Raw genomic sequence first — 17,846 nt, 5'->3', positions numbered from 1 at the left:
TTTCCCAAGCCAGGCTCACAGCTGTGACGTATCCCGGGATTTCCCAAGCTGTGCCTATCCCAGGATCTCCCGAGCCATGCCCGGGATTTCCCGGGATCTCCCGATCACAATTATGACATCACAGCTATTCAGTATCCCGGGATCTCCTGAGCCAGGCTCCCAGCTATTCAGTATCCCGGGATTTCCCAATCACAGCTATGATGTACCCCGGGATTTCCCGAGGCAGGCTATCCTGGGATTTCCCGCTCCCAGCTATTCCCTATCCCGGGATTTCCCGCTCGCAGCTATTCTGTATCCCAGGATTTCCCAATCACAGCTATGACCTATCCTGGGATTTCCCGGCTCCCAGCTATTCCGCATCCCGGGACTATGACCTACCCCGGGATTCCGTATCCCGGAATCTCCCGAGCCAGGCTCACAGCTATTCCATACCCCAGGATTTCCAAATCACAGCTATGACATACCCCACGATTTCCTATTCCATATCCCGGGATTCTGTATCCCGGGATTTCTCACTCACAGCTATGACCTATCCCGGGATTTCCCGAGCCAGGCTCACAGCTATTCCATATCCCCGGATCTCCTGAGCCAGGCTCCCAGCTATTCCGTATCCTGGGATGTATCCCGGGATTTCCCGCTCCCAGCTATTCCGTATCCCGGGATCTCCCGAGCCAGGCTCCCAGCGGTGACCTACCCCCAGATTCCCAAGCCAGGCTCCCAGCTATTCAGTATCCCGGGATTTCCCATATCCTGGGATTTCCTGCTCACAGCTATGACCTATCCCGGGATCTCCCGAGCCAGGCTCCCAGCGGTGACCTATCCCCAGATTCCCAAGCCAGGCTGCCAGCTATTCAGTATCCCGGGATTTCCCGTATCCCGGGATTTCCTGCTCACAGCTATGACCTATCCCGGGATCTCCCGAGCCAGGCTCACAGCTATTCCTTATCCCAGGATCTCCCGTATCACGGGATTTCCCGCTTATTCTGTATCCCAGGATCTCCCGCTCACAGCTATTCCTCATCCCAGGATTTCCCGATCTCAGCTATGACCTATCCCGGGATTTCCCACTATTCCCGTATCCCGGGATTTCCCACTCCCAGCTATTCCTTATCCCAAGATCTCCCATATCCCGGGATTCTTTGCTCCTAGCTGTTCCTTATCCCGGGATCTCCCGTATCTCGGGATTTCCTGCTCACAGCTATGACCTATCCCGGGATCTCCCGAGCCAGGCTCACAGCTATTCCTTATCCCAAAATCTCCCGTATCCCGGGATCTCCCGCTCCCAGCTATTCCTTATCCCGGGATTCCTTGCTCACAGCTGTTCCTTATCCCGGGATCTCCCGCTCCCAGCTGTTCCTTATCCCGGGATCTCCCGTATCCCGGGATCTCCTGCTCCCAGCTATTCCTTATCCGGGATCTCCCGCTCCCAGCTGTTCCTTATCCCGGGATCTCCCGTATCCCGGGATTTCCTGCTCACAGCTATGACCTATCCCGGGATCTCCCGAACCAGGCTCACAGCTATTCCTTATCCCAAAATCTCCCGTATCCCGGGACCTCCCGCTCCCAGCTGTTCCTTATCCCGGGATCTCCCGCTCCCAGCTATTCGTTATCCCGGGATTCCTTGCTCCCAGCTGTTCCTTATCCCGGGATCTCCCGTATCTCGGGATTTCCCGCTCCCAGCTATTCCTTATCCCGGGATTCCTTGCTCCCAGCTGTTCCTTATCCCGGGATCTCCCGTATCCCGGGATTTCCTGCTCACAGCTATGACCTATCCCGGGATCTCCCGAGCCAGGCTCACAGCTATTCCTTATCCCAAAATCTCCCGTATCCCGGGATCTCCCGCTCCCAGCTGTTCCTTATCCCGGGATCTCCCGTATCCCGGGATTTCCCGCTCCCAGCCGTGACGCGTCTCTGTTCTTGGCACCGGGCCAATAAAAAGTGACGTCGCAGTGACGTCAGGACCCCCCGGCGGTCAGACGGGACTGTGCCATGTCGTAACGCAGGGCGCACACGTCACGCAGCCGCGTGCCGCTCCCATTCATCATGTCCATGAACCGGAAGGATCGCGGCGGCCCTCGCCCCGCCCGGCCCTACCGCCGCGCCGCTGCTCTGCAGCTCACGGCGACCCCACCCCGCTGCGCCCCCCCCGCTGTTTGCGTTATCCCCTCCGAGCCGTTCCTCCCGTCCCTCCCGTTCCCGTTTTCTCCGCCGTGCACGGCCGCACGGCCGCCCTGCCGCGCTCTGCCGCCGTGAATTAGCCATGCTAATTTATGCGCGCGAGGCCACGCCCCTCCGCCATCGGCTTTACGGCAGCAGGGGGCGGTTTGCGACAGTTCGCGCGCGCGGTGCGGGTGGCGGCGGCGCCGCGGTGGCGGGAGCGGGGCTGTGAGGGGATGTGTGAGGGACCCGGGGCTGTGAGGGGATCCCGGGGCTGTGAGGGACCCGGGGATGTGTGAGGGGATGTGTGAGGGGATCCTGGGGTCTGTGAGGGACCCCGGGAGTCTGTGAGGGGATCCCGGGGCTGTGAGGGGATGTGTGAGGGACCCGGCGCTGTGTGAGGGGATCCTGGGGTCTGTGAGGGGATGTGTGAGGGACCCGGGGGTCTGTGAGGGACCCCGGGAGTCTGTGAGGGGATGTGTGAGGGACCCGGGGGTTTGTGAGGGGATCCTGGGGTCTGTGAGGGACCCCGGGGGTCTGTGAGGGGACCCCGGGAGTCTGTCAGGGATCCCTGAGCTGTCCCGGGTATCCTGAGCTGTCCCGGGTCCCGCCGCTCCGCCGGGCGCCGCTGTCCCCAGCGCTGTGCCCGCCGCGGGGTTCCGGGGCGGGCCGGTCCCGCCGGGGCTCGTGTGAGGCCATGGACGGCGGCGGGAGCCCGGAGCGGGGCCCCGGGGCGCTGCGGGACCTGACCGCGCTGCTGCAGGCTGCGGGCCCCGGGGCGCTGCGGGAGCTGAGCGCGCTGCGGGAGCCGGTGGAGCCCGGGGAGCTGCGGGACCTGACCGCGCTGCGGGAGCCGGCGGAGCCCGGGGCGCTGCGGGAGCCGGTGGAGCCCGGGGCGCTGCGGGACCTGACCGCGCTGCTGCAGGCTGCGGGCCCCGGGGCGCTGCCGGAGCTGACCGCGCTGCTGCAGGCGGCGGAGCCCGGGGAGCTGCGCTCGGCGGGGCCCGCGGCGCTGGCCGGGCTGGCGGCGGCGCTGCGCGGCTTCGCAGCTCCGCCGCGCCGGGAGCAGGACGGGGCTGAGCCGCCCGGCCGGCAGCGGGACGGGGCCGGGCCGCCCGGCCGGCAGCGGGACGGGGACGGGGCCGGGCCGCCCGGCCGGCAGCGGGACGGGGCCGGGCCCGGCCGGCAGCGGGACGGGGACGGGCCGCCCGGCCGGCACACGCCGCCGGCCGCCGCGGCGGAGCGGGCGGAGCGCGCTGGCGCCGCGTTGCTGCTGCTCCTGCGGAAGCTGGAGGGTGCCCGGCAGCCCGTGCCGCTCCCGGTGCTGGCACACGCGTTCATCTTTGCCGTCACGCACAAAGACGAGAGGCCCTGGACCTCGGCGAGGAGCCGGGCGGTGGCTCAGGAGCTGCTGGAGCGGCTGGTGCGAGCTGCGGGCTGCGGGTCCGTGGAGGAATTCCTGCGGGGAAAGGAGGGGGATGAGGAAGGAAGATTTGGAGCGGTGATGGGGCTCCTGAAGCAGGAGTTAACCAAGTGAGTGGGGAGGGGAGCGTGGCGGTTTTGGAGGGTCTCTGTAGGAAATACTGGGGAAATTCTGAGGCTCAAGAGATGATAAGTACAAAATCAGGAGCTTTACAAAGGGAAGGTGTTGGGGGGTGATTGTCAGGGTTTGCTGCCAGCCGAGAGCCTCAGGTGGAGGGGAAATGAGCACTGTGTGTTCCTGAGCTGTGCCTGTCTTTGCAGAGACACCTGGAAGTGTAACCCTGCCTCCAAAGACGTGTTCTCCTGGGCGCTGCTCCGCGTCAGCCGGCCCTGGCTGTGCCCGCACCTGGAGCGGGTCCTGCCGCCCGCGCTGCTCCTCTCCGACGACTTCCAGGAGGAGAACAAAGTGCTGGGGGTGCGCTGTCTGCACCACATCGTCCTCAACGTGGTGAGCGAGCGAGCGAGGGCGCGGGGCCCTCTGCGGGTGTTGTGTGAAGGGAGGGGCGGTCACAGAACGTCCCGCAGGGACCCGAGCCCAGCCCTGGCCCTGCACAGACACCCCAACAATCTCATCCATGGAATTCATCAATCTCATCCCCATCAATCTCATTTCCTGGAGCTCCGGCAGCCTCCGGGCCGTGCCCATTCCCTGGGCAGCCTGGGCAGTGCCCAGCACCCTCCTGGGGAAAGAACCTTTCCCTAAAATCCAGCCTGACCCTGCCCTGGCACAGCTCCAGCCATTCCCTAGTGTAGGTCAGGTTCCTAACTTCTCTATCTGGTGCATGGCAGGGTTTAACCTACAGTTCCTGCAGTCCCTCACACTCCCCAGGCTTTGGGAAGGTCGTGCCAGGATTTAACCTGCAGTCCCTCACACTCCCCAGGCTTTGGGAAGGTCGTGCCAGGATTTAACCTGCAGTCCCTCACACTCCCCAGGCTTTGGGAAGGTCGTGGCAGGATTTAACCTCCAGTTCCTCACACTCCCCAGGCTTTGGGAAGGTCGTGGCAGGATTTATCCTCTAGTTCCTCACACTCCCCAGGCTTTGGGAAAGGCATGGCAAGGTTTATTAACTGCAGTTCCTGCAGTTCCTCACACTCCCCAGGCTTTGGGAAAGGCATGGCAAGGTTTATTAACTGCATTTCCTGCAGTTCCTCACACTCCCCAGGCTTTGGGAAGGTCGTGGCAGGGCTTAACCTCCAGTTCCTCACACTCCCCAGGCTTTGGAGAGGTTGTGGCAGGGTTTAACCTCCAGTTCCTCACACTCCCCAGGCTTTAGGCCTCTGTGCTGCCCAGGAGTAACCTCCTGCTCTGTGTTGTTGCAGCCAGGAGCGGATCTGTGCCAGTTCAACAGGGCCCAGGTGGTGTTCCACGCCCTCTACAACCACCTCTACTCACGGGAGGCCCCTCTCCTCCAGGTAGGACGGCTGCTCTGGGCTTTGGGGTGCCGTGGGGTTGGCAGGGGCAGCCCCTCAGCTTAGGGCAGGAGGCTGAGCCTGCTCCTGTCACAGCCCAGCTGGGCTGCCAGCAGCCTGGGCACAAAGCAGCTGGGCAGATTCCAGGGAGATCCCACCGAGGGAAGAGCTCTTGCCTCCTGCCCCATCCCAGGGGGGCAGGGAACAGCTTTGAAGCACTCAGCTCAGCCGTGGGTGCCCACAGGCTTGGGATTCGTTGTGTTTTTGGAGAGAACACGAGCTCAGTTTCCCCACGTCCCCAAACCAGGCGGTGCTGCTGTGCCTGCTGGACCTGCTGCCCGTCCTGGAGCGATGCCAGCGGCGCCAGGGCCACGGCAGAGCCACGTCCCCCTGGGACCAGGTGCTGCAGCTGCTGCTGACCCACATGGAGGCTGAGCACCGGCTGGCGCTGCGCAGGGTCTACGCAGGGACCCTGCCTGCCTTTGTCACCGGGTGAGACACGGGACAGGGGCACCTGGGGCCGTACCCACCTTCCCGAGGGGCTGGGAGCTGCACCTGGGGCTGTACCCACCTTCCCGAGGGGCTGGGAGCTGCACCTGGGGCCGTACCCACCTTCCCGAGGGGCTGGGAGCTGCACCTGGGGCCGTACCCACCTTCCCGAGGGGCTGGGAGCTGCACCTGGGGCCGTACCCACCTTCCTGAGGGGCTGGAAGCTACAGCTGGGGCTGTACCCACCTTCCCGAGGGGCTGGGAGCTGCACCTAAAACCGTACCCACCTTCCCGAGGGGCTGGGAGCTGCAGCTGGGGCCGTACCCACCTTCCTGAGGGGGTGACAGCACAGGGATGAGCCCTGGGCTTGGTATCCAAGGGTATGCCCCCTCCTCAGGGTGTGTTTTGGAATCCCAGGAATCTATCTTCCCCGCTCAGGATGCGTTTTTGGGATCCCAGGGATCTATCCTCTCCCTCAGGGTGTGTTTTTGGGACCCCAGGGATCTATCCTCTCCCTCAGGGTGTGTTTTTGGGACCCCAGGGATCTATCCTCCCTCCTCAGGTGTGTTTTTGAGATCCCAGAGATCTATCCTCTCCCCTCAGGGTGTGTTTTTGGGGTCCAAGGCATCTACCCTCCCTGCTCAGTGTGTGTTTTTGGGATCCATGGGATCTATCCTCTGCCTCACAGTGTGTTTTTGGAATTGCAGGGATCTCTACTCCCCCACAGGGCGTCTTTTTGGGATCCCAGGGATCTATCCTCCCCTCTCAGCATGTGTTTTTGGGATCCCAGCGATCTCTGCTCCTCCTCAGAGTGTGTTTTTGGGATCCCAGGGATCTATCCTCCCCGCTCAGGATGTGTTTTTGGGATCCCAGGGATCTATCCTCTCCCTCAGGGTGTGTTTTTGGGACCCCAGGGATCTATCCTCCCTCCTCAGCTGTGTTTTTGAGATCCCAGAGATCTCTGCTCCCCCTCAGGGTGTGTTTTTGGGGTCCAAGGTATCTACCCTCCCCGCTCAGTGTGTGTTTTTGGGATCCATGGGATCTATCCTCTGCCTCACAGTGTGTTTTTGGAATTGTAGGGATCTTTACTCCCCCACAGGGCGTGTTTTTGGGATCCCAGGGATCTATCCTCCCCTCTCAGCATGTGTTTTTGGGATCCCAGCGATCTCTGCTCCTCCTCAGAGTGTGTTTTTGGGATCCCAGGGATCTATCCTCCCTCCTCAGGGTGTGTTTTTGGGATCCCAGGGATCTATCCTCCCTCCTCAGGGTGTGTTTTTGGGATCCCAGGGATCTATCCTCCCTCCTCAGGGTGTGTTTTTGGGACCCCAGGGATCTATCCTCCCTCCTCAGGATGCATTTTTGGGATCCATGGTATCTATCCTCTCCCTCAGCATGTGTTTTTGAGATCCTAGGGATCTCTGCTCCCCCTCAGTGTGTTTTGGGGACCCCAGGGATCTATCCTCCCTCCTCAGGGTGTGTTTTTGGGATCCCAGGGATCTATCGTCCTCCTCAGCATGTATTTTTGGGATCCCACGGATCTATCCTCCCTCCTCAGGGTGTTTTTGGGATCCCAGGGATCTATCCTCCCCACTCAGGATGTGTTTTTGCCGCCAGACTCGGCATCCTCATCGTGAGGCACCTCAAGAGGCTGGAGAGAGTCATCCTGGGCTACCTGGAGGTCTCTGATGGCCCCGAGGAAGAGGCCCGGCTGGGAATCCTGCAGACTCTGCAGTGCACCATAGAGCACGCCTGGCCCAGGTACCTCTGGGGGGACTGCACACAGAAAAGCTGTCCTGGAAACCCCTCCTGACGTGAACGTTTCATTCCCAGCCTGAACGTTTCCACTTTATGACACAGAGTTACTTTTCCTTGAGGAAAAGCCCTGAAATCTTAAGGGAAAATCTGTCCCAGGAATACTCGCTGGCATTACTGAAAAACCTTTAAGCTGGGTCCTCATTTTGACCCGACTTGTGCTTGTTCCAAAAGCATGAATGAAACCAGCGTGGAGTGAAGGCTGTGCTGTGGCCTGGGCTGTGCAGTGCCAGCACTCCCAGCACCCTGCCGAGGCTCCTGCCTGTGCTGGCAGCAATCCTGCCCCACGGCAGCCCCAGGCCGTGCTGTCCCCGCTGGAGAAGGTTTGGGATGAGCTGTTTCCCTTGCAGGATGCCCTGCAGGCTCCCCGTGCTCCTCAAGGCCCTGCTGAGGCTGCTCTGGGACGTTCACACGGAGCGGGGCCCGACCCCCGAGCCCGTCAGGGCTGCCCTGCTGCACGGGGCCACCCAGTGCCTCATCCTGCTGGACCACTGCTGCCAGGGCCGGGTCAAGGTGAGTCTGGGCTCCCAGGTGAACTCAGTCTGGGCTCCCTGCTGCTGCCAGGGCCGGGTCAAGGTGAGTCTGGGCTCCCAGGTGAACTCAGTCTGGGCTCCCTGCTGCTGCCAGGGCCAAGTCAAGGTGAGTCTGGGCTCCCAGGTGAACTCAGTCTGGGCTCCCTGCTGCTGCCAGGGCCGGGTCAAGGTGAGTCTAGGCTCCCAGGTGAAGGAGAGTCAGGGTTCCCTGCTTCTGCCAGGGCTGCCAGGGTCAGGTGAAGTTCAGTCTGGGCTCTCTGCTGCTGCCAGGGCCAAGTCAAGGTGAGTCTGGGCTCCCTGCTGCTACCACAGCCGGGTGAAGGCAACTCAGGGTTCCCTGCTACTGCCAGGGCCGGGTCAAGGTGAGTCTGGGCTCCCAGGTGAACTCAGTCTGGGCTCCCTGCTGCTGTCAGGGCTCTGCTGCTGCCAGAGCTCCCTGCTGGCTTTCAGGGCCAGGTGAAGGCAACTCAGGGTTTCCTGCTGCTCCCATGGCCAGGACAAGGCGAGTCAGAGCTCCTGCTGCTGCCAGGGCTCTCTGCTGGCTGCCAGGCCCAGGTGAAGGTGAGTCTGGGCTCTCTGCTGGCTGCCAGGCCCAGGTAAAGGTGTGTCTGGGCTCTCTGCTGGCTGCCAGGCCCAGGTGAAGGTGAGTCTGGGCTCCCTGCTGGCTGCCAGACCCAGGTAAAGGTGAGTCTGGGCTCTCTGCTGGCTGCCAGGCCCAGGTGAAGGTGAGTCTGGGCTCCCTGCTGGCTGCCAGACCCAGGTAAAGGTGTGTCTGGGCTCTCTGCTGGCTGCCAGGCCCAGGTGAAGGTGAGTCTGGGCTCCCTGCTGGCTGCCAGACCCAGGTAAAGGTGAGTCTGGGCTCCCTGCTGGCTGCCAGACCCAGGTAAAGGTGAGTCTGGGCTCCCTGCTGGCTGCCAGACCCAGGTGAAGGTGAGTCTGGGCTCCCTGCTGGCTGTCAGGGCCAGGTCAAGGTGAGTCTGGGCTCTCTGCTGGCTGCCAGGGCCAGGTGAAGGTCAGTCAGGGCTCCCTCCCCTCTCAGTCCAGCAGAGGTTGGGTTCCCCCCTCCCCAGATCAATAATGGATTGGTAAGTGACTCGGTAGCTGTCGATGGGATCGGCCTGTGCCCCGCTCCCCCAGAGGGCTGGGCAGGGCGGGTGGCACCATCCCGCAGTGCCAGGGCACTGGGAATGCTGCTCTGCTCCCTGCAGGTGCTGCTGGCAGGGCTGCACAGCAGCTGCGAGGAGAACCGGCTGCGGGAGTGCCTCAGGAAGGTGCAGGAGAGCACCTGAGCTGCCTGACAGCGTCACCCCCCTTTTGTACAATAAAACTGTATTTATTTCAGAGTTCTGTCGTTCTTGTCCCACCTACACCTCCCCCAGACACATCTGAGGTTTCTCCAGCCTTACAGGGAGCAGCAGAGCCCCCCAGGCCAGGGCCCTTCCTGGAGCAGAGGAGGTGGGAGATGTTCTGAGCTGGGCTTCACCCCCTTGTACACTCACTGCAACTACCTGGGCTGGGGCAGACCCTGCTGTTGTTGCAGAAAACATGTGGAGTGTCCAACCAGGAGTTCTGGGGGTCCTGTGGGGGTGGGAGGCGGGTGGCAGAGGCTGCAGTCAGACGTGGTGACAGCTGGAGCTCTGTCAGTCAGCACCAAGTGGGAGCAGAGGGCTCAGGCTGCTTTTGTCTTGGTGCTTGGCTCTGTTTCCTCCTCGTACTCTATCTCGATGTAAGGACGTTTTCTCCTGGCTGGGCCCTTCAGGGGCGTTTTCCCTTTAGATTTGGAGTGGGAGGCTTTCTTCTCTACTTCTTCCTCCTCTTCCTGCTCCTCTTCACTGCTTGTCTCCAACTTATCCATGTCCTGAGGAGGAATTGAGTGAGCAGAGTGACATCAGATTGTGCACCTAAACCTCCTCTTTCCCCAAAGGATCCCACTCCACAGTCCCTGCCTCCAGAGGAGCTGGGCTGGGCTCCCACTGCACCATTCTCTTCCAGAGCTGGTTTTGCTGCCTCTTCCCCATGCCCAGAGGCACCCAAGGGTGGAGGTGCCCGTGCAGCTCCGCCTCAGTGTGTGCCTCGTGCTTCACCCACCTCAAAGTCGCTGAGCTCGCTGTCCTCTGCTTCCACAAACTCCCTTTTATCCACGTCCTGCAAGGAACACAGGCAGGGACTGAGCACAGCAGTGTCGTGGAAGAGCCACCAAGGCCACCACGAGGTTTTCCTGAGCTGTCCTGAGCTCTTCTCAGCCTAGCTCAGCACCAGGGCAGCGCTGGAAGCTTTACCTCATCATCATCATCTTCCTCCTCCCTCTCTGCATCCGACTCGCTCTCGCTCTCTGCGTCTTGCTGCTGCAGGGCTTTGTCAAAGGCGTGGATGGGGAAGTTGTAAATGTCTCCATACTGAAAGGAAAATTGGGATTTTCCATAAGCCTCAGGAGGACACTGCCAGCCTGCACGGGGCAGCACCAGCCTGAGGTGAGGATCAGCCCTTCCCAACTCGGAGCCCACGCTCCTGCACAGAGCAGGGGGGAGCCCTCGTGTTTTGGGGAGCCCTCGTGTTTGGGGCTCCTTGTGCACAGAAGGGGAATCTTTGTGTTTTGGGGCTCCCTGTGCACAGAACCTGAAGGCAGCCCTCGTGTTTTGGGGCTCCCTATATTTTGTGGAGCCCTTGTGTTTTGGGGAATCCTCATGTTTTGGGGCTCCCTGTGCACAGACGGGCAGCTCTTGTGTTTTGGGGCTGCCTGTGTTTTGGGGAGCCCTTGTGTTTTGGGACTCCGTGTTTTGGGGAGCCCTCGTGATTTAGAGCTCTCTGTGCACAGGGCAGCTCCTGTGTTTTGGCGAGTCCTTGTGTTTTGAGGCTCCCTGTGCACAGAACCTGAAGGCAGCCCTCGTGTTTTGGGGCTCCCTGTATTTTATGGAGCCCTTGTGTTTTGGGGGATCTTCATGTTTTGGGGCTCCCTGTGCACAGACGGGCAGCTCTTGTGTTTTGGGGCTGCCTGTGTTTTGGGGCTCCCTGTATTTTGGGACTCCCTGTGTTTTGGGACTCCCTGTGTTTTGGGGCTGTGTTTTGGGACTCCCTGTGTTTTGGGGCTGTGTCTTGGGGCTCCCTGTGTTTGGGGCCCTGTGTTTTGGGGCTCCCTGTGTTTTGGGACTCCCCGTGTTTGGGACTCTGTGTTTTGGGACTCCCTGTGTTTTGGGGCTCTGTGTTTTGGGGCTCCCTGTGTTTTGGGACTCCCTGTGTTTTGGGGCTCTGTGTTTTGGGACTCCCTGTGTTTTGGGGCTCCCTGTGTTTTGGGGCTGTGTCTTGGGGCTCCCTGTGTTTGGGGCCCTGTGTTTTGGGGCTCCCTGTGTTTTGGGGCTCTGTGTTTTGGGGCTCCCTGTGTTTTGGGGCTCTATGTTTTGGGGCTCCCTGTGTTTGGGGCTCTGTGTTTTGGGACTCCCTGTGTTTGGGGCTCTGTGTTTTGGGGCTCCCTGTGTTTGGGGCTCCCTGTGTTTGGGACTCCCTGTGTTTTGAGACTCCTGTGTTTTGGGGCTCCCTGTGTTTGGGGCTCTGTGTTTTGGGGCTCCCTGTGTTTTGGGGCTCTGTGTTTTGGGGCTCCCTGTGTTTGGGGCTCTGTGTTTTGGGGCTCCCTGTGTTTTGGGGCTCTGTGTTTTGGGGCTCTGTGTTTTGGGGCTGTGTCTTGGGGCTCACTATGTTTGGGACTCTGTGTTTTGGGGCTCCCTGTGTTTGGGGCTCTGTGTTTTGGGGCTCCCTGTGTTTTGGGGCTCTGTGTTCTGGGGCTCCCTGTGTTTTGGGACTCCCTGTGTTTGGGGCTCTGTGTTTTGGGGCTCCCTGTGTTTTGGGGCTCTGTGTTTTGGGGCTCCCTGTGTTTGGGGCTCTGTGTTTTGGGGCTCCCTGTGTTTGGGGCTCTGTGTTTTGGGGCTCCCTGTGTTTTGGGGAGCAATGCACCCCACTCCCCCGAGGCAGCAGCGCAGGGCAGCCCGCGCTGCGAGCTGCGTGTGCCGCTCACCGTGTCCTGCTTCAGGCGCTCCAGCAGCTCCTTCTCGATGGCGTTGTCCAGCTGGGCAGCGACCAGAGCTTTCTCCTAGGGAGCACAGGGCAGCGGGGTGAGGCCCAGGGCAGGGGGACAGCAGCGGTGGCACCAGGGGACACGGGGCACTCCTTACCTCCCGCCTGTTCTCGCGCCTCTCGATCTTCCTGCGCAGCGGGACGAGCTTCCTCCTGCAGGGAACAGGCACTGGCAATGTCACAGCCCCTGGCAGGCAGCAGCAGCCAGGGCTGTGACATTCCCACACGTCTGCAACGTCCTCAGGTGCCTCAGGATGAGAGAGAGCTAAAGGTGGTAGAGAGCGTCCAAAGGATGGGGAAGGGTCTGCAGGGCCCACGGAGGAGCAGCTCCTCCCAAGGGACAGCTCTGATCTCTGCTCTCGGTGACAGGGAGTGGCTGGAGCTGTGGCAGGGCAGCGTCAGGCTGGATTTTAGGGGAAGTTTCTCCCCCCAGAGGGTGCTGGGCAGTGTCCCCAGGGAATGGGCACGGCTCTGCCGGAGCTCCCAGATGGACACCGCTCCCAGGGATCACAGGTGGGGCTGTTGGGGTGTCTGTGCAGGGCCAGGAGCTGGGACCAGAGGTCCCCGTGGGTCCTCTCAGTGCATCTGCACGCTGCATTCCTGCAGCTCATCCCCGTCAGATCCATCTGAACCCCTCAGGAAAACAGGGACCAGGTCCATGTCCCGGCAGCGCCAGCGGCTCAGGAGAGGGGCAGTGGCTCCAGAAGCCACCAGTGGTCACTGCCCTGGTCACTGCCCTGTCCCTTACTGTCTCTTGAGGGTCAGCTTGCGGATGCGGATCAGGTACTGCGTGATCTTGGTGAACCTCTGCTTGCACTTGTGCCGGATGAAGCGCGGCCAGTAGATGAGGTTCTCGTCGATCTCCTCCAGAGCCTTCTCGTAGTTCTTGCTCAGCAGCACCTTCAGGGGCAGGGGAAGGGCTGGGTGACACGGCAGGACAAAAAGGGGACGTTTGGGAGTGGCTGCAGAGTCACGGAATCATGAAGGAAAAGCCCTCCAGGGTGGATCCCCACCTTGTCCCCAGCCCCGAGCACCGAGTGCCACCTCCAGGATGGGGATTCCAAACCTCCCTGGGCACTTCCATGCTTGAGCAGCCTTTCCATAGAGAGATTCCTGCCCCTGTCCCTGCCCTGGAACAGCCTCCCTGCCCTCCCTGGGGACACCACAGCTGTGTCCCTGCCGTGTCCCCGAGCTCACCCGCTCCCAGAGGCGCCGGGGAAACGCCGCCCGCTCGATGGTCTTCATGTAGAGGTAACAGCGACCTGGAACAGGGAACAACCCCTGAGCCCTGCCCAGAGCCAGGCTGCCCTTACCCACCCACCCCAGAACCAGCCAGGCTGGAAGAGACTCCCACACCAAACCCAACCTCTGCTCCCCGGAGTGCCACATCCAGGCATCGCCACGGCACCTCCGGGGATGGGGACCCCAAACCCCCCGGGCCCTTTGCAAGGCCTGATCACCTCTCCAGGCAGGAATCCCTGCTCCCACCTTTCTCCTCACGGACTGTGGCGTACTGGCTGTTGGCCAGCGGGCAGGAGGAGCGATTGCACAGCCCTGTCAGGTTGTACTCGTTCCGGCAGAAATTCTGAGTTTTGGTGCTGCAAAAAACGGGCAGGGAATTCATCAGGGCAGGGCAGGAAGAGCCCACAGCTCACCCCATCCCCTGTGAGTCTCACATGTGGCCCTGGTGGCACAGAGGGGACACCTTAGGGGGTACCCGTGAATTAGAAATTTATTAAAAATAATAAATTTCTTATTAAAGAAATACAGATACTGATCTAGTACCAATATTCAACTGTGACGGACAAAAACTCTCTAACAGTTTAAAGTTAGAAAGTGTGTGTTTATTGTGTGTGGGATCGCTCCCAAATCCACACTGAGCCTTCCAGGTGATTACAGAGCCCTTTTATCCATCCAAGTGTTGAATACCCAAAATACAAATACATATTCATCATTTTGGTACATCCCATTCCCTGCTTCGTATGCTAATAATTTCAAAAGCCATTCAGCACGTGTGGTTTGTTCTTTGAAATGGGTCGGTGTCCCTTTCATGGGAGGGGTCCCAAAATGACAAAGTAAATTAAGTCTTCCTCGTTCTAACCTTTCTACCTTTTCAATGCAAATATGACAAATGAACTCTTGGTAGAACTCCCATTCCTTGTCTTCAGTTGGTTTCAGAACAGAGGAGGCCCACAATTGTCTTATGTTCCTAAAAGCTATTTTATCAATTTCTATTTTTTATTATAAATGCAGCTAAATAAACATTGTGCTAACAAGCAATCAATTATCAGTTAACTACTAACTCTTAACTTCAAGGCCTACTCATTTATTTTAATTAACTCTAGTTAGGCTTATCTCTAACTAAAATCTTAGCTCCTCTAAAATCTCTAAATTCCTTAAAATTTATGTTTCACCCATTCCCTGCTTGGTCCCCCGAAGCCCCCGAGACTCACGTCATCTTGTAGGAGCAGAACTGCCTGTTGCCCAGCATGCTCCAGACAACCTGCGGGGACAAACAGCGGTGACACAGCAGGACACACCGAGACAGTCACGGCTCCGTGACACGGCTCCGTGACAGAGCTCCGTGTCTGTGACACGGCTCCGAGACACGGCTCTGAGACAGCACTACGTGACACGGCTCCGTGACAGAGCTCCGAGACACGGCTCCGAGACACGGCTCCGTGACACGGCTCCGAGACACGGCTCCGTGACAGAGCTCCGTGACACGGCTCCGTGACACGGCTCCGAGACACGGCTCCAAGACACGCTGCGTGACACGGCTCCGTGACACGGCTCCGTGACACGGCTCCGTGACACGGCTCCGAGACACGGCTCAGTGACAGAGCTCCGTGACACGGCTCCGTGACACGGCTCCGAGACACGGCTCACCACTGCTCACCTGCACGGCCCCCCAGGGAGGCTCTGATGGGGCGCACCCCGCACACATCAGGGTTCCTTCGGTGTCCCCCCAGCACACACCCGGATTTCCCCCGGTGTCCTCCGGGGGTTTCCCCGGTGTCCCCATCAGGGACACCCCGCACACATCGGGGTTTGCTCAGTGTCCCCGGGGGGGGTTTCCCTGATGTCCCCCGGGGCTTTCCCCGATGTCCCCCGGGGGTTTCCTCGGTGTCCCCTGGGGGTGTCCCCGCTGTTCCCCGGGGGTTTCCCCGGTGTCCCCAGCAGGGACACCCCGCACACATGGGGTTTGCTCGGTGTCCCCCGGGGGTCTCCCCCCTGTCCCCCGGGGCTTTCTCCGCTGTCCCAGGGGGGTCTCCCCGCTGTCCCCCGGGGGTCTCCCCCCTGTCCCCCGGGGCTTTCTCCGCTGTCCCCCGGGCTGTCCCCGCTGTCCCCCGGGCTGTCCCCACTGTCCCCCGGGGCTTTCCCCGCTGTCCCCCGGGGCTTTCCCCGCTGTCCCAGGGGGGTCTCCCCGCTGTCCCCCGGGCTGTCCCCGCTGTCCCCAGCAGGGACACGCGGCACAGCCCAGGTGCCGCCGCCAAGTCCGCACGTCCCCGTTCACCCGCCCGCTCCCCCCGCAGCCACGGCCGCGCTGCGGACACGCGCACAGCGGAGCCCGGCCACGTGCGACGGGCCCGAAGAACGGTGGGACTCACATCGTCCGAATGCATGGTGGCGGTGCCGGAGGGGACAGTGGGGACAGCGGCGGGGTGGCGGTGCCGGAGCGGACAGCGGCGGGGTGGCGGTGCCGGAGCGGACAGAGGCGGCGGTGGCGGTGCCGGAGCGGACAGAGGCGGGGTGGCGGTGGCGGTGCTGGCAGGGCCGGCCGCGCGGTCTAGGGCGCCGCCATGACAGGAAGGGGCGGGAAGCGCCAAGTCTCGCGAGAGCGGCCCTGAGGGCGGGAAAAGGGCGGGGAAAGGGCGGGAAAAGGGCGGGGGAAAGGGCGGGGAAAAGGCGGGAAGGAGGGCGGGGAAAAGGGCGGGGAAAAAGGTGGGGAAAAAAGCGGGGAAAAAAGCGGGAAGGAGGGCGGGGGAAAGGGCGGGAAAAGGGTGGGAAAATGGCGGGAAGGAGGGCGGGGAAAAGGGCAGGAAAAGGGTGGGGAAAAGACCGGGAAAAAGGCAGGAAGGAGGGAGGGAAGGAGGGCGGGAAAAGGGAGGAAAAAAGGTACGGGAAAGGGCGGGAAGGAGGAAGGGGAAAAGAGCAGGAAAAGAGCGGGAAGGAGGGCGGGAAGAAAGGCAGGGAAGGAAGGCAGGAAAAGGGCGGGAAGAAGGGTGGGGAAAAGACCGGGAAAAAGCGGGAACGAGGGCGGGAAAAGGGCGGGGACAAGGGTGGGGAAAAGACCGGGAAAAAGGCGGGAAGAGGGCGGGCCGCTCCCCCTCAGGGCGGAGCCGACACAACCCCTCCTGAATCGACCCCGAGGGCCCCCGGGGGTTCGGGGCGGGTTAAATCCCCGCTCTGGAATCGTGCGAGAAAATGCGGATTCTCTGCCAGGATCTCCCCTCTGAGCTTCCGAGACCCCCCGCCCTGTTGGCAGCACCTGACACAGCCACATGAAACACACCGATCTAACTGCTTTTGGTGAGTCTGTTATAGGTGAAAATTTGTCCAGCTGAAGTAAAATGAAAAAATAAAATATTTATTTGCAATCCAATTCTATCTAGCCAGCCACAAGGAAAGAACAGAGCCGAGCCCGGGGTCGGCACCAGGAGTCAGCCTCAGCAGAGGATTTCCTCCATGCCCACACCTCCATCCTGGCACCAGCGGTTTTTACAGGGAAAATTCCACCTGAGGCCAAGATTTCGGCAGTCAGGCTTTTCTTCCATCCAGAGTCCGTAGCTTAATGAGATTTTCTTTTTGGTGATGAAGAAGAACAATTCAGTGTCAGGAGCTGGTGAATCCCTTGATGGAGTTTACGGAACGCTGCATTCACACGGATCTGCCCGAGGATTTCCATGAGATCCATCCCGGGTCGCTCACGCGGTGATCAGCGCCTGGGGTCCCGAATCTCCCCAGCCATGGCCCATCCCCATCTCCTGCCCAGCCACATCCTTTTACTCGTAAATCGGGTTCCAACACACACCAGGTTTGGGTCACTCCTGATACAAACGTGTACACTCCAACAAATATTCAATATCACACATATCATACTGGAAATGGCACGAGTTCTATCTCCTACACATACCAAGTCTAACCCTAATTCCCACCCTGGTTTCTTTAGAGCTCTTGAAAAGAATAAATCGATTTGATGTATGTTGGGAAGGACACGCGAGCAGCTCCGAGTAGCACAGACGTAGCACAAAGCATCAGACTGCACCACGGCACAAATGAGGGGTTTTTAGTGTCCCCAGAGGAGCGGTGACATTGCAGTGACATCTTTACTGCCAGCTGATTCCGAGTCCCACAGCAGCTTCACCGAATGGACGAAGCCTCCAAATCCCGGCGGTTGGAGATTCAGGGGTCTGGGGACAGCTAAGCCGGCTGTGGCTGCACTCATGTCCATATTGTGTGACCATAATTATAATTCCAAAGCAGGGCACACATTCCCTAGCTATTCCACATTTTCTGCCTCCATGAGGGGCAATTCCCGCTGGGCTTCCTCCGTGCTGTAGCTTTTGGGTTTCATGGCGCACTCCAGGATGGCCTGGGTGAAGCAGAGCAGAAATCATAATTCAGTAATTTAATGATTCATTTGAACAGTTAACAGGAGCCTTATCACATTGGGAAATGTCAGAATCTGTGCTATTGATGATTCTGAGATTGTAGAAAGTCTTTGTGCCCCGCTGCCAAAGCAGAAGCCATAATTGGTCTGTGCTGGTTTCCAGGTTGTTTATTCTGTTGATCTCTCACATGTTCTGCTGCCCTGCCCAGCTCTGTCCTGCAGGGCAGCGTGTGGGGCTCTGCCCTCAGTGGGATGTGACAAACATTCAATACCAGAAACTCCCT

At 60.2% G+C, this 17,846-nt stretch overlaps 2 protein-coding genes and 1 non-coding gene across 3 annotated transcripts; 1 reads left to right on the top strand and 2 right to left on the bottom strand.

Annotated features, from left to right (window-relative positions):
• Positions 1–1,970: 1,970 nt before the first annotated feature.
• LOC144247744 (small nucleolar RNA U13) lies at positions 1,971–2,064 on the bottom strand. The gene has a single exon (XR_013341298.1). It is a non-coding gene; the product is annotated as a small nucleolar RNA U13 (small nucleolar RNA).
• Positions 2,065–2,854: 790 nt separating this feature from the next.
• On the top strand, positions 2,855–9,226 carry TTI2 (TELO2 interacting protein 2). Its single transcript, XM_077789207.1, has 7 exons — positions 2,855–3,690; positions 3,901–4,087; positions 4,960–5,052; positions 5,357–5,541; positions 7,153–7,296; positions 7,701–7,863; positions 9,092–9,226. Exons 1-7 carry the CDS (start codon positions 2,855–2,857, stop codon positions 9,170–9,172), a joined length of 1,689 nt encoding a protein of 562 aa, XP_077645333.1. The 3' UTR covers positions 9,173–9,226.
• MAK16 (MAK16 homolog) lies at positions 9,196–15,809 on the bottom strand. Its single transcript, XM_077789258.1, has 10 exons — positions 15,560–15,809; positions 14,402–14,451; positions 13,437–13,546; positions 13,146–13,210; positions 12,697–12,848; positions 12,047–12,101; positions 11,890–11,964; positions 10,163–10,279; positions 9,972–10,028; positions 9,196–9,741 (listed from the first exon to the last, which is right to left on the bottom strand). Exons 1-10 carry the CDS (start codon positions 15,572–15,574, stop codon positions 9,553–9,555), a joined length of 885 nt encoding a protein of 294 aa, XP_077645384.1. The 5' UTR covers positions 15,575–15,809; the 3' UTR covers positions 9,196–9,552.
• Between the last annotated feature and the right edge of the window lie 2,037 nt (positions 15,810–17,846).

The sequence above is a fragment of the Lonchura striata genome, chromosome 32 (genome assembly GCF_046129695.1).
Source record: "Lonchura striata isolate bLonStr1 chromosome 32, bLonStr1.mat, whole genome shotgun sequence".
Lineage (NCBI taxonomy): Eukaryota > Metazoa > Chordata > Aves > Passeriformes > Estrildidae > Lonchura > Lonchura striata.
The sequence above is the reverse complement of the archived record's forward strand: the minus strand, read 5'-3'. Positions and strand labels throughout refer to the sequence as shown.